Below are 14,537 nucleotides of genomic sequence, written 5' to 3'. Positions count from 1 at the left end.
CTGACAGAAAAAAAAAATGTATTAAAAAAAAAATATATATATATATACATATATACATATATAGGCAAATGGTTTTTTGTTGTTAAAAGTATCCAATATCTTAGATAAATGTTTTGTGTTTTGTTTTTTTTTTTGTTTTGTTTTGTTTTGTATTGTTTTGTTTTGTTTTCTTTTGTTTTGGTTTGGATTGTTTAGTTTTTTGCTTCATTTCTTGCTTCATTTTTTGTTTGTTTTGTTTCATTTGTTTTTATTTTATTTTTTATTTTTTTGTGTACTTGTGTAATATTTGTTATATTTTATGTATTTATCAATTAGTTAGTTTTTTATATTTGTATTACTTTGTCAAAGAGATGTCAGAAATATATACATTTTTTATGTTATTTTAGTCAGATGTCAAAAACATGACACAATAACTTTATTTGTAGTATTATTATTATATATATTATTTTTATGTCAAAGAGAATTCAAAAACATAACAAAAATATTTAATTTTTTTATTTATTTTAGTTTAGTTTAGACCAGGATGTTAACCAGTGGCATGTAAAAGTGAATGCCCTCTACAGAGGACAAAATGAATAGTGGGGTCCAAAGATCATCAAGATTTATCTGAACCTGAATTATTCCTCCCAATTAAGCTTTTAGTACAGCAGGTACTGTGCATTATCCAAGTTTCTGACATGTTTATTACTAAAAATAATAAATTACATAAAACGTTTCTCAAAAGAATTAACTAATTAAAATGTTCAAATAAATCATTGAATAGGAATTTTAGGGTTTTCCTCATTTCTCATTTATCACTTATTCATTTTGGATTAAGTAAAAAAACAAACAAACAAAAAAAAAACATTGTAAATACGGGAAGATAAGTCATGTCAATAGATCAATGGCTGTGAAGTCATGTAGCCAGTGCAAAGCAAGAACAAATTGTTTGAGGAAGCAAATCAATTTGAGCTACCCTCAATTCGACAAAGCCCATCTATTTCTTCTCTAGTGGCAGGAGATGCTTGCAAACTAAAAGGCCACAAAGAGATGACGGCCATGTTTGCAATGCACAAAAAAGAAGATGATGAGCGCTGTGAGGCAGAGACTCGACATTATAACACAATCGCTAGGCGGCAATGAAACGGCTCAGTGGTTTCATCATTAAATCAGCAGGTGGAGAGTGAGATGGATGAGTGCTTGACTTTCAGAGATGGAGAAAAACTTCTGGATCACCTTCAGAAGCACCGAGCAACGACTGACTGTAGTCAGACCACGCTGCTGATCAGTAACAGCTGTTGCAGAGTTTAACTTAATTAACATCAAGATAAAACGATGTTCCCAAATCTATTAATTGAAAAAAAGCATTGAGTGAACTCTTGTGAAAAAGAAGTGTGCTTAATTCTATTGAATGCGCACTTGTAGTGTATTCGGATTTGTTTCAAATCTTTTTAAAAACCTGTTCTTGCAGATTATATAAAACTAATGAAATCAAAAGGTCAATTAAGGCTTTTAATATCTTTTACATTTGCTAAATTGCAACTTCATCATTACAAATGTGTAATGACAATCCATGTTTCAATACAAATGGATTGTATTTGACCATAAATGTTTGTCATTGTTGGTTTACCACAGCAGATGTTCTGAAGTCTTTCTGAAGTGGGTCAAAAAGCACTCGAAAGTTCAGCATAATATACTATAATACTCTCTCTCTCTCTCTCTCTCTCTCTCTCTATCTCTCTCTCTTTATATACAGTTTCAGATGCTGCTTCTGTAAAGTCAAATTTTGCTTATACTGAATTCATTTGATTGGTAACAGCCCTATAGTGTATTACTATTTAGATTGAATTTGATTAAATGTAAGAATTCAACATGAAAGTTAATGCATACATTGAATTAGGTTAGAAAAAAAATGGCATTATAAAGGTACCAATGGCAAAAATCATAAAAATTCAGATGTCTAACAGTCCTAAACCTGCCAAGGTACCAGCAAAATAACACGCTCAGCAAAATCTAACTCTCATTATCAACAAAATTCCAGAAAATCTTGAAATATAATTTTTTGTCGTTATCGCACACCCCTACTGACAACAGACAATAAATGGAAAATTTAATTAAAACCTTGCTAATGTGAACACACTTTAACGCATAAGTTAAAACATTAATAAATAAATAAATAAATTCGTCAGATAATTAATAAACTAACTGTTTCTCCAAGAACGAGCTGGAACAGACGAGAATGAATAAAAGAGACAAACAAAGAGTGTTCAAACCTGAAAAATTTACTGTGAGGTGAGGAAATGAGCGTAATTGACTGGCGCTTGAGGTAGTCATGAAGTCCAAAGTCATTTCCTAAACAAATAACTGTTGGCCTGTTTTGATATTTGTCATGATAAAGGCCCAAGTAACTGCATTTTCATTATAGGATTATTTAAGGTTAAAAGTGGACTTGCTTTCAGCTCTAAATGTGTGCTGTGTTTGTGTAAGATGAAGGGGAGGATAAATGACTAAACTGATTGCTCTCTGAAAACAGGGTTGTATGTGATTCAGCTGTAGATCATTGGGATTAATCCTGAATCACATTTTAAAAGGATCATCTCATCTAGCTCAGTGTTTGCGTATGCTAATGGCTGCTCGCGTTCTCCAGACAACCTTGTTTCAAGGGCAGCTCTTGACTATGGCTAGTGCTTTACATTGAAAGTCCTGAAAGACTGTTTTGATGTGGAAAGAAAGATTTTGTCTCCTCTTCGTAATAAAAAATGAAATGAAATAAAAATTATTCTTAAGTTATACTTAACTTTGTATTCTGTGCTGAAATCCGACCCTTAGTAAACCTGAATATGAAATGCTTAGTAATTAGTGGTGATGAAACTTTGGAAACCGAAAATACAGAAAATTGTTTCAGATGACCAAAATCATTGACCATATTAGTGACACTTAATTAGCGCTTCTCCAATTAAATTTAAATTAAATTAAATGTTTGCATTTAGCAGATGTTTTTATCCAAAGCGACTTACAGTGCATTCAGGCTATCAATTTTTACCTATCATGTGTTCCTGGGGAATCGAACCCCCAACCTTGCGCTTGATAACGCAATGCTCTACCAATTGAGCTACAAGAACTCTGGAGCACATTGCTTATTCCAATGGCATAACCCTCACCAAGTAAACACCTAAGCTAGGGCTGGGCTGTCAATGTAAAAAAAAATTGTTTGTTTTAGTCTAAATTCATCTTGATGAACCAAGATCGTTTATTTTGGATTCCATTTACCTCGAAAGTTGGATGCTGGAGTCGGTGATGATGTCACATCGGAGTCGGAAATCCAAGATGGACACGTCCTATTGTTAGCCAAGTCGATAAAAACACATGAAAAGCAGTATTTTGCCGTGATAATGTGGAAGTATCATGTCCACGGATGGATGGTAGAAGTTTCACGATTCGATATCAGTTTACAAGCTTGTGATTTGATTCTATTTCGGTCTCGATTAAATGAAATTCGATATTGATTTATTTGAATTCATTTGGGGGGGAAAGAATTATTAGTCACTAATGTTTTAACCTAAATGATAAACCCTGTCAGATGGTGCATTGCTATATATATATATATATATATATATATATATATATATATATATATATATATATATATATATATATATATATATAACCGACCGTGTGATCTAACTTTTATAGACTTTTGTTCATAATTTGCTTTACTGTGTTTGAATTTAGTATAGTTATACACACACTTTCCCATCTGTTTCTATTAAATCAGGTCTGAATTGAACGGCTGCATAACTTTGCACCATAGGGTGTTTTTTTCTCTCTCTCGTTCTCTCTCCAAGCTCTATATCCAACATTTAATCAAACGCTGACTTTGAAGCACTTCACCATGACGAAGCAAACACTAAGCTTTGACTACACCTTCTGCTACACTTCTAACTGTATTACACACTCTTTTCTTTGGCATTGAATTTCTCTGTGTGCGTCAATTGGTATCTCAGCTGCCAGCGTGAGGCCTGTGCCACAACGCAGCTCCCAGGGCTTTACTGCTGCAAGGTATCAGACGCTTTGAAAGGCTGCTGTTCAAGTCTGACCACCTTTAAATGAGTTAATGGTGGTTTCATATTCCACCATCGTGTCTATATGGCTCAAGATTTATTCGTCTTACTGTAAGGCTGCAAAAGTCTATAACAGGTAGCTAACAGGAAATAAGCAAGTCATGAATTTTAGTTTTTTTATTATTTTTTTGAAAGAAATTAGTACTTTTATTCAGCAAGCGTGCATCAAATTGATGAGAATGGACAGGACAGATTACCATCACAGGAATACATAAAATTTTTAAAATATAAATATATTCAAATAGATAAGTTATATTTAATAATAATAATGTAAAATAATATTATAAATTAAATCTTACTCAAAGCTTAGTCTTAATTGTGAGATTTGAAGTTGAAATAAAGTTTGATAATTTAAATCACAATGCATTGTTTTTTTGTTTTACAAATTTTACAAATCTTTTTCTATCTTGAAATTTTAAAGCCTATATATTTTTACATTATTTATATATATATATATATATATATATATATATATATATATATATTAGGGGTGTAACGGTTCACAAAATTCACGGTTCGGTTCGATACGATACACTGATGTCACGGTTCGGTTCGGTTCGGTTCGATACGTTTTAGATACAGCAAAATGTAAAAACATCTCAACTTTTCAGAATGCCGCAAGCGCACCGCGGGTCATGTGACAAGAACCAACCAATCAGCTTCATCCTTTCCCGTAACAACGTTGAGAGCTCAGCCAAGATGAAGGAACAGCTGATCATAGTTGTATATGGATTGCAATTTTGAAATAAATTCAGTAGCAGAGCTACTGCAAGCGATTTTTAGAGCTGCAAATCCATTTATCCTTCGCTGAAATTTCCGCGTCTCATGGAGAGAGCACGTCATTGTTGCTTAGCAAAGACAGACGCCTCATGAGCGCTTCTGCCCGAGCGCTTTGGAAAGGAGGAGAAAGACGCGCTTAGCGTTTTCCACGCGTTTTTAGGAGCGATATGTGAACGGCCCCTAAGGCGCTCGCTCACTCAGCACGCGCTGAAGGCTCGTTGCAAAATGTCTAATGCATTTAACAGACCAGAAATATAAGATCCTAAAATAACCAACAGGTCTGGTGTTTGGGTTGGATTCCCTGTAAGCTATAGTGTCTAAATGCTGCAGGGATAGTTTGCTGCGTGCATGTTTCTCCTTTTTTTCGTCTTTTCCCAGATAGTACTGACGCATATATCCCAGATATTCCCGCTGTTTTTTTTTTGTTTTTTTTTGTAATCCCGCTGGTGTACCCTGTCATGTTGCAGATGCGACATACCGTTGTTTTTTTATCCACCACTCTCTTGCCATCACCATTATAGCTTAAAGGGAATCCAAAGTGCACCCAAACACCAGACCTGTTGGTTATTGGAGGATCTTCTCATTTCTAGTCTGTTAAACGCATTGGCTATTTTGCAACGAGCCTTCAGCGCGTACTGAGTGAGCGAGCGCCTGCTGAGTAGCCTAACATAAACATATAAGATGGTGTTTTTTTCTTCTTCGGGAGTGTCAGGGGCGTTGCCTGTTACGTTGTTTGGGTTATTGGGCTACCTTGTTGAATCATTATATATATATCATTATATTTCTTCCTCTCTCTTTTTTTTTTTTTTCAAATATAATTAATTACTCCAACGAACCGTTCGGTATACATAATGCGTACCGCGTACCGAACCGAAAGCGTCGTACCGAACGGTTCAATACGAATACGCGTATCGTTACACCCCTAATATATATATATATATATATATATATATATATATATATATATATATATATTCTCTCTCTCTCTCTCTCTCTCTCTCTCTCTCTTATTTGCATTTTAGCAGGCTACTGACAGTTGGGAAGAGGGTTTAAATGTGCTTAACTGTCATATGTGACAACACCAAAATACTTAATGGCATTTAAAATACTAAATTATTTAGAACTGTTGATGAAATATGATCTGGACATGTTCTTGACAGTTTAAGTGAGATTTAGCCGTCATTTAGAGAAGAAACATCTGGCTTCGTAATGAAGTATGTGGAGAACACCTATACACATCTGCTGTATGATTCCTGTTTGGAGTGCTGTGCTGTATGTACTGAATTATCTCCAGATTTACATCCATGAGAAAAACTGATCCAAATCCTCCGGTAAAGCATGCAGCAAACAGACTGAATTCTTCAGATGAAGTTGAGTTTGTGGAAGTTTACAGACTGCCATCATCATGTGTTTCTTTGGGGAAACTGGGAGAATATTTTACCTGCTGTGATTGTTATTGTGCTAATTCCCTGGTTATTTCTCCATTTGCATATTTTCAGATTTTGAGTCATGGCTCTATCCTGTGCCTAGACAACATTTGTGATCATCGGTAGCACTACTCTACATACGGTTAGACGATGAGGAGTGCCTTTTTTTGTTAATTAAATCAGAGTTTGAATTCAATATGTATATTAGAACTTAGAAAACTTCATCTTAAACAAAATGCTGTAAACTTAATTAGTTCAGTACAAAAATTGTGACAAAATCATACATAAAAATACTAAAAGTAAAATTAAAATGAAAACAGTATAATTAAGCTCGGTCTGAACTTATATTAAATAATATAATAGTATATAATGAAAAATACAATAACACTGCTGCTGGTTTTAGCGACATTCATACAACCTTAAAATTGTAAAATGTATTATGTTATGTTTTGTTATGCTATGTTGTGTTTAGAATATTAATATTCTATCACTTTAAACATTTAAATATACAGTGCTGCTTGAAAGTTTGAACCCTTTAGAATTTTCTATATTTTGTGTACAGATTTTCACACAAGTCCTGAAAGTTTTAAAAGAGAATCCAATCAAACGAATGAGATAAAAATATATACTTTGTCATTTATTAAAAATGATCCAGTGTTACATATCTGTGAGTGGCAAAAGAATGTGAATCTTTGCTTCAGGTGTTGACCCCTTTTGAAGCAATGACTTCAGCTAAATATTTCTTGTAACTGCTGTTCAGGCCTGCACAATGACTTGAAGGATTGTTAGCCTATTCCTCAGTACAGAATAACTTCAGCTCTGGGATTTTTGGTGAGGTTTCTCCTATCAACTGCTTGCTTCAGGTCCTTCCACAACATTTCAAATGGATTAAAGTCCAGACTTTGACTTGGCCAATCCGAAACAATGGCTTTCTCCTTGCAACTCTCCCTTGCGCACCATGGTTGTTCAGTTCTCCTGATGGTGGACTCATGAACATTAACATTAGCCAATGTGAGAAAGGGCTTTACTTGCTTAGAAGTTACTCTGTGGCCATTTGCAACTTCGCACACTGTTGCACATCTTGCTTTGGAGTGATCTTTGTAGGTCCGTCACTCCTGGGGAGGGATCAGTGGTCCTGAATCACCTTCGTTTGTACACAGTCTGTCAGACAATGGATTTGTGGAGTCCGAACTCTTTAGAGATGATCAACGGCTCATACTTTTAAACTGGACTGTGACACATGCGTATTGGCTTAAGAGTTTGGTTTAAAGTTTTGCGAACATATGCATCCATTCAATCAGCGAACAAACAGTCGGATGCCTGATCATCTCTAACACTGACCTCAGGCCATCCTCATCTTCACATCACATGTTCTTCCTCCCTGTTTGCTTATATGCTTTGACACTTCTTTTACAGCTACGTAATTTATTTCATTAGAAAGCCCTGTCGTTCCTTGTCTGTTCCACCTCATCCAGGCATTTTTATTTCCATCTTCTTGTCTCCTTCCTCCTTGCTCTGAATAAACAACTTACCTCATCACCATTGTTGTGCCTCTGTTCTCTTGCTTGTCAAAGCGCCTCCTTGGAATTCAATTACCCAACTGTTGTTTTATGATGTTGTCTTGTCAGCTGATGAAGGATTCATTATCTCATCACTCCGCTTGACAAGAATGTCACAGCGCTCTCTTTGCCTTTTATTCCACTCCTCGCGCTCAGCTTGCGAATGTATTCCTTCGCTGTCGTCTCCAGTCCTCTCTGTGATCTGCGCTGCCATCTGCTCCGTGGCTGAGCTCATCGTGTCCTCAGACTGCTGGAAAACACTGGAACCCCGCTGTTGTGATGCTATCAAACACTCCATTGTTTTTTGCAGTAATAATACATTAATAATAATAGGTTTATTTTATATATTGCCATATGTAGCCTTATATAGCAGTAAAGACCAGTTAACATCTGGTGTGACTAAATATTTATGCACACGGCAGTAGAATATGGTAATCAGTTATGTCTGTATTGTTACACACACTTTGGTATAGGATATTTTTTGCTTCCTCCAGGTTCAATTTTGCTGTATAATTTTGATTATATATATATATATGTGTGTGTGTGTGTGTGTAAGTATAAAGTATATGTATGTATATGAATGTGTATGTGTATATGTGTGTGTGTATAAACCCTAACCCTAACCCTATATATATATATATACTATAACAATTATAACAAGTATAATTTGTCAACATTTTAGTTTTTTTTTTTTGTAAACTGCTTTTAGCTATTTTTATTTGATTATCTTTTTTATTTTTTTTATTTTTTTTCAGATAATAATCTTAGTATTTTGATATATTGTTTAATGTTTCTATTTTTTTACATTTCTGATTTTCGCTACAATTTGTGTTTATATTTATTACAAATATTACATATATTTATATCAATTATTTATAGCATTTAAGGAAAAATACCAGGCTTACAAATAAATGAAACAAATGGAATATTCCTAGTATTAAACCACCCATTTGAAAAATAAGAGGTTGAAAATTGTAACAGTGAAGGAGTGAAGAATATGGGTAAAATTATATACTTTTTAAAATCAAAATATAATATTATGTATTATAAAATAATATAATTTAAATATATAATGTGTTATATAACAGATTTATTTCTTGTCATTGACAGCTGACTAAAAGTTCATTTTGGACGGTAGAGATAGTTATGTAAGATATAACATATGCCTTTACTCAAAGCTGGTGGGAAATCTTGGCAATTTCTCATATTTTTACAGTGCATTGAGAGACATAAAAAGTAGTGCATCAAAAGACAATCGTTTCTGTTCCTGTTACTTAACCCTCAGACAAGGTCATTTTGTGTTACATAATGCATTATTCAGTCCTATCTTTTTGTCTCCTGGTTCATTATGCTGTGTGTTTGTGGGGTTTCTCTATTGTTCTTTCAAAAGTAAAAGGTCTGTGGATTAATTTAGCATTCATCTGTTTGTTATAAAATAAACAGGAATAAAGCAAGCTCTTGGAATAGATCTTGAAGCTGTGCACTTCTCTAGTGTTGGTTTGATAATAGCAATGGGTTTGAAGTGAACATTCGCTGCAGGAGATGCTCTGAGAGGAAAAGGTTTGTTCAGGGTGAGGGCAGGTTACTGGGCTCTTCTTTCCTCACAGTCATTGTTCAGAGAGGATGTTCAAACTCAGATTCAGAGCTGACCTTCTGAAACATCAGAATTTTCAATGAAATTTTGAATGCTGATATCAGGAAGAAAAGGACACTGTAATTGTAACACCGTCAAACTAACAAGAAGTTTTTGTTTTTGGATCGGAAAGTCCCTGCTTAAGCATAATACAGTTATGTGTGTTTGTGTGTGTGTGTGTGTAGGTCAGGTATATGCTACATTATTGGGACAAAGTATCCCCACAAGGATGACAATATCCAAAATTATTGCCCTTTTGGGGACATTTTTGGTCTCCATGGAGAAACAAAGCTTATAAATCATACATAATAACGTTTTTTGACGATGTTAAAATAGCAGTAGTTTTGTGTAGGGTTAGGGGATAGAAAATACAGTTTGGTCAGTTTAAAAACTATTACGTCTGTGAAATGTCCCCATAAAATGTGTGTGCTTCCGTGCGTGTGTGTGTGCTCTTGTTTTTGTGACATATCAGGACACAACTCTGTATAATGACATGGGTATGACACAGGTTTTATAAGGAGAGGGTGACTTATGAGGACAGAACCCATGTCCCCATTTTTCAAAACGCTTATAAATCATACAGAATGAGTTTTTTTTTGAGAAAGTACAAATGCACAAAGTTTCCTGTGAGGGTTAGGGTTAGGTGTAGGGTTGGTGAAGGGCCATAGAATCTACAATTTGTACAGTATAAAAACCATTACGCCTACAAAAACAAATGTGTGTGTGTGTACCTAACTAACCATATTCTGGGGACAAATTTGTACCCAAAAGTGAGCTAAATCTCCAAAGACCTCCCTTTCGGGACATCCTCATTTGTAAAAGTGGTATAACAATTAAATTAACAAAGGTTGTTGGTTTTTGTTGTTGTTTTTTTTTTTTTGTTTTTTTTTTTAAATGCAGAAACTTTTCTGTAAGGGTTAGGTTTAGGTGTAGGGAGATAGAAAAAAACAGTATAAAAAAACATTACGCCTATGGAATGTCCCTATTTGGATAGCTAAGTAAACGTGTGCGTTGTAAAGTCAATGTAAAGTTAAAATAAACAGCATTTATTCAAAATAATTCATAAAATAAGTAAGAATAATTAAAATAATTATTTTTGACTCATCCGCGTATGTCCAAAGTGGCTGTGGCTACAAAGAAAGTCAAACTCCTGTTTTTCTATCACACATTCAAACCAACTGAGTCAATAATAACAAGCTTTCGAAGCATTTTTCTTCAGTCTGTAAGAAACTTCTCTATTGTGTTTAATTGCAGGCAATGAGTTCGGCCATCCAGAATGGCTGGATTTTCCCCGAGTCGGCAACAATGAGAGTTATCATTACGCGCGCCGGCAGTTCAACCTCGTGGACACGGATCACCTGCGTTACTGGCAGCTGTACGCTTTCGACCGAGACATGAACCGCACAGAGGACAAGTACGGCTGGCTGGCTGCTCCCCCGGTGAGAGAAAAATCACCCTGTACATTTTCCCTCTCCTACTGTACCTTGTCTTTCTTCTCAGTTCCACTAAATATTTCTTTATCAGTCCAATTCTATGCATATCACCACAGTTTGACTTTCTTTTTTCATCTTCCACGTTCTCAATCCTCCGACTCTTTCTCATTCTATCTAACTCCCTTTTATGTGCAACATAAAAGTGTTATTATTATTATTTTTTTTTCATCACTAGAACAGTCAAAACAATCATCAGTCCCTAACCAGCCCTTCAATATCATTACTCAGTTGCTTTTTAAACAAATTTCTACTCCACCAAATGGAAGATTCAAATATGAATTATTAGCTGAGGAAAGTAATCCAGCTTGTAGGTGTGATCCTGGCTTCTGCAGAAGGATAAAGTTATGAATGGACTGATTTACTGCCTTCAGCTGTAAAGGAGTGATATATATAGTTATATAGTTATATAATTATATATATATATATATATATATATATATATATATATATATATATATATATATATATATATATATATATATATACACACACCAATGGAAGTTGGAATAAACGTCTTCTTATACTTTGCTCTTTTCACCAAAGGCACTGTATACTGTCTGCCGGATGGAAGTAGTTTAAAAGAACTATACAGAGGATGAGAAGAGTCTCCCACAATGACAGAGGCTTTCCTTTTTAGTGCCAAATTGAAAAGATCAGTGAGAGGTGTTTTTCTCTCACCAATTATTTTACTCGCCACATTTATAATCCTTAAAAGTCTATTTTTGCTTTTAACAGATAGAGAGTTAAACCAGGACACAATATTTAAAATAAGAACAGATTCGATAAGTGATTTACATACAACAATCAGAATATCCTTTTCAAAGTTAAAACTCCTCGGTTTTCTCAAGAAGCGTAGACGTTGATAAGCCTTTTAAAAAAAAACATCATCTTAATGCTTATCAGATAAAATTTGGGAGTCAATCTCAGTACCTAAGTATTTAAAAGATCCCACCTGCTCAACTTCCTCTCCATTAACTAACAAAGCTTCACAGAAGGCTCGTATGTTGTTAGCCCCACAACACATTTATTTAGTTTTACTAATGTTAACGCTTCAGAGAACTGTCCTCTGTCCAAATTTTAATAAAATTAACAAAACGGAGGTACTGTAAGTAGCTAATGACTGAATATATTTTACATGTCCCACCAGTGCCATATTGTATGCATATTTTATAAGCATTAAAGGTACAATTTGTAAGATATTTACAGTAAAATATCCAAAAACCACTAGGCTAGTGTTATATATTTTGTCCAGCTGATTGATGACTAACAATATCTCTAATGTTTTCAACTACTTGTAAATCATGAGAAAATCCCCATTGTAAACAGTGACACGGGGCAGTGCAGTCGCCTGTCAATGATGTTAGTCACCCTTTGTTAGCGCCTTTACTGACGTAGAAACCACATGACAACAGTGTTGTGGACAAATGCAGAAGTAGCTTCGTGACAAACTTCAACTAGAAAGAGATGCCGATCTCGCTTGTGTTTTACTCGACAGGTGAGTTGTTTTGATTCGGATCTTTTCTGAAAACGTATGCTATTATAACGATCAACAAGATTAGTATAATGGGGCATACATGCCAAACGCGTCTGATCCAGTCTGATCGCGTCTTTGCATTGACTTTGTATGTAATCTACTCGCGCAAATTGCTGAACTTGCGTTAAATCCATGATTTATCTTTCCGTCTGATTGATGGCTGTCAGCGATTGGGTAGAAAACAACAAATCCCATTATTCCACGCTCCTTATTAGCGTCATCAAACCACGCGTGTGTTATTGTTTTGGTAGTGTGCCCTCTCGTGGCAGGTCCTACAACCTGTACCTTTAAATTGTCTGTATCACTCAAATGTGTATATGCGTTAATCGACTTCAAAGGGTTAAAGAACTGGATCGTGTTGTGGGTTTGTCTTTGTGATAGAGCTGTCACTGAAACAGAGAGAGGTTGATTCACGAGGAATATTTGATCATTGCCCTGATTCAAGGAGCTAATGAAGTGCCAGTGGAAACCTACAATTCGTGTTAGATTGTAATTTTTCCTTGATTGATTGATATTTAAATGCCAGTTGACTATGTTTGTGAGAGATATTGCTAGGTGTACTATAACTCTACTAGTGGGAGAGTTTATATGTGCTTTCTTAGGCCATGTGCCCAGCAATTGGCCTAACGGGGTCGCTACAGCAATCAAAATGATGAAATCGCTCATAACTCTTAAACTGTTAATCACAGGCTCAGGTGGCTTATGGTACAGGAATCCTTGCCTCAAGACAGACAAAATGCATTCCTAGTCCTAGGTTTTCGACTGGTCAGAACCAAACCAAAAATTCTAATTATCAAAAAAGAAAAGTTCGACTCGCCATCGCAAAGGTACGTCAATATGTTTGAAAGGGCTACGGCCACTTTTTAAAAAATGGCAATAACTTTTCAACAAATCTTTGCTAAAGTCTGAACACTTGTGTAAGTCTGAGGTCACATGAAAAAAATAAATCATGGAGCTTGGCCAACTTTCCTTCTTTTGGATGATTATACGTTTTTCATACCAAAAAGCTTATAAATCCTAAGCGAAAACTCAAAACTTCATGCATTAGGTGAGCACATGCGACAGATGATTATAAAAAAGCATTGCAAGGTTTTATCGAAATCCGACCATAGGTGGCACTATCATTAAATATCATTATTTTTATATGGTAAATTACCTGGATTTGCCAAAAATGCTTTGTTTAATTATTGATTTGGCTGTTTACAGGCTTGTTAAATAATATGTTATGTATTTTTAGGATTCTTTGTGCTTAAATGCTTTGAAGCGCTTGTTTTTGCAAGGCTGGGTTTTTTCCTTTTGTTATCTCTGTCTTCGTGTTTCTGTTGGAGAAACTCTGTGGAAAATAATTCTCACACAAAGTTCAAGATGTGTAATGGAGACCCAACCCAAACTCTTTTTATCTGCTGAGATCGATTCATTCAAATCATCATCGAACTGGCAGGAGAATCGTTTCCCCTTTTCTTTCTTTTTTCTGTTTCCAAGGAAAACTGAGGACATGTCCAAACGTGCACGAGTATATTTATAAACTGATTTTTTTCCTTCTTCCGTTTTTCAAATAATCTCGGTCCACATGAAAACGCAAAAGCATGATCTGAAGCACTGTCAAGAGCAATATCCAGTTGCTCGGATCGGATCAAAGGTACAAACAACTGATTGGGACATCCCTATTTATTTAATTAACAAAATGATTCCTAATAGTCTTTGTTTTAGCTGTGGTGTCCTTCCCCTTAAAGTTGCATCTTCTGTTCCTTTCAGGTGTGCTTGTGTCAGTCTGACCGGCTGCAAGGCATGCGATCATGCCAATCAGGGGAATTTTCAGAGATTAGATGGCAGGCAGTGTAAATGATTCACTGAAGATGATTCACTTCCTCCTGTGATCCGCAGCCCATTTTACACCTGCCTCACCTAATCTTTGTCTCACTTTGACCTTGCCACATTTTTTTATAGATGAGGACTGAGATCATGTTTGAAAGAATAAGCAAGAAATGTCTTTTTTTTAAAGCTCAAATCT

At 35.2% G+C, this 14,537-nt stretch overlaps 1 protein-coding gene across 1 annotated transcript in view; it reads left to right on the top strand.

Moving 5' to 3' along the window:
- The window catches only part of LOC113058744 (1,4-alpha-glucan-branching enzyme-like), a 123,847-nt gene that overhangs the window by 72,587 nt on the left and 36,723 nt on the right, over positions 1 to 14,537 (top strand). The window contains exon 13 of the mRNA XM_026226927.1: positions 10,754 to 10,938. Within this exon, the coding sequence (XP_026082712.1) occupies positions 10,754 to 10,938 (185 nt within the window). The remainder of the gene's footprint in view (positions 1 to 10,753; positions 10,939 to 14,537) is intronic.

Source organism: Carassius auratus, chromosome 40 (assembly GCF_003368295.1).
Source record: "Carassius auratus strain Wakin chromosome 40, ASM336829v1, whole genome shotgun sequence".
In the NCBI taxonomy this organism is placed as follows: Eukaryota; Metazoa; Chordata; class Actinopteri; order Cypriniformes; family Cyprinidae; genus Carassius; species Carassius auratus.
The sequence above is the reverse complement of the archived record's forward strand: the minus strand, read 5'-3'. Positions and strand labels throughout refer to the sequence as shown.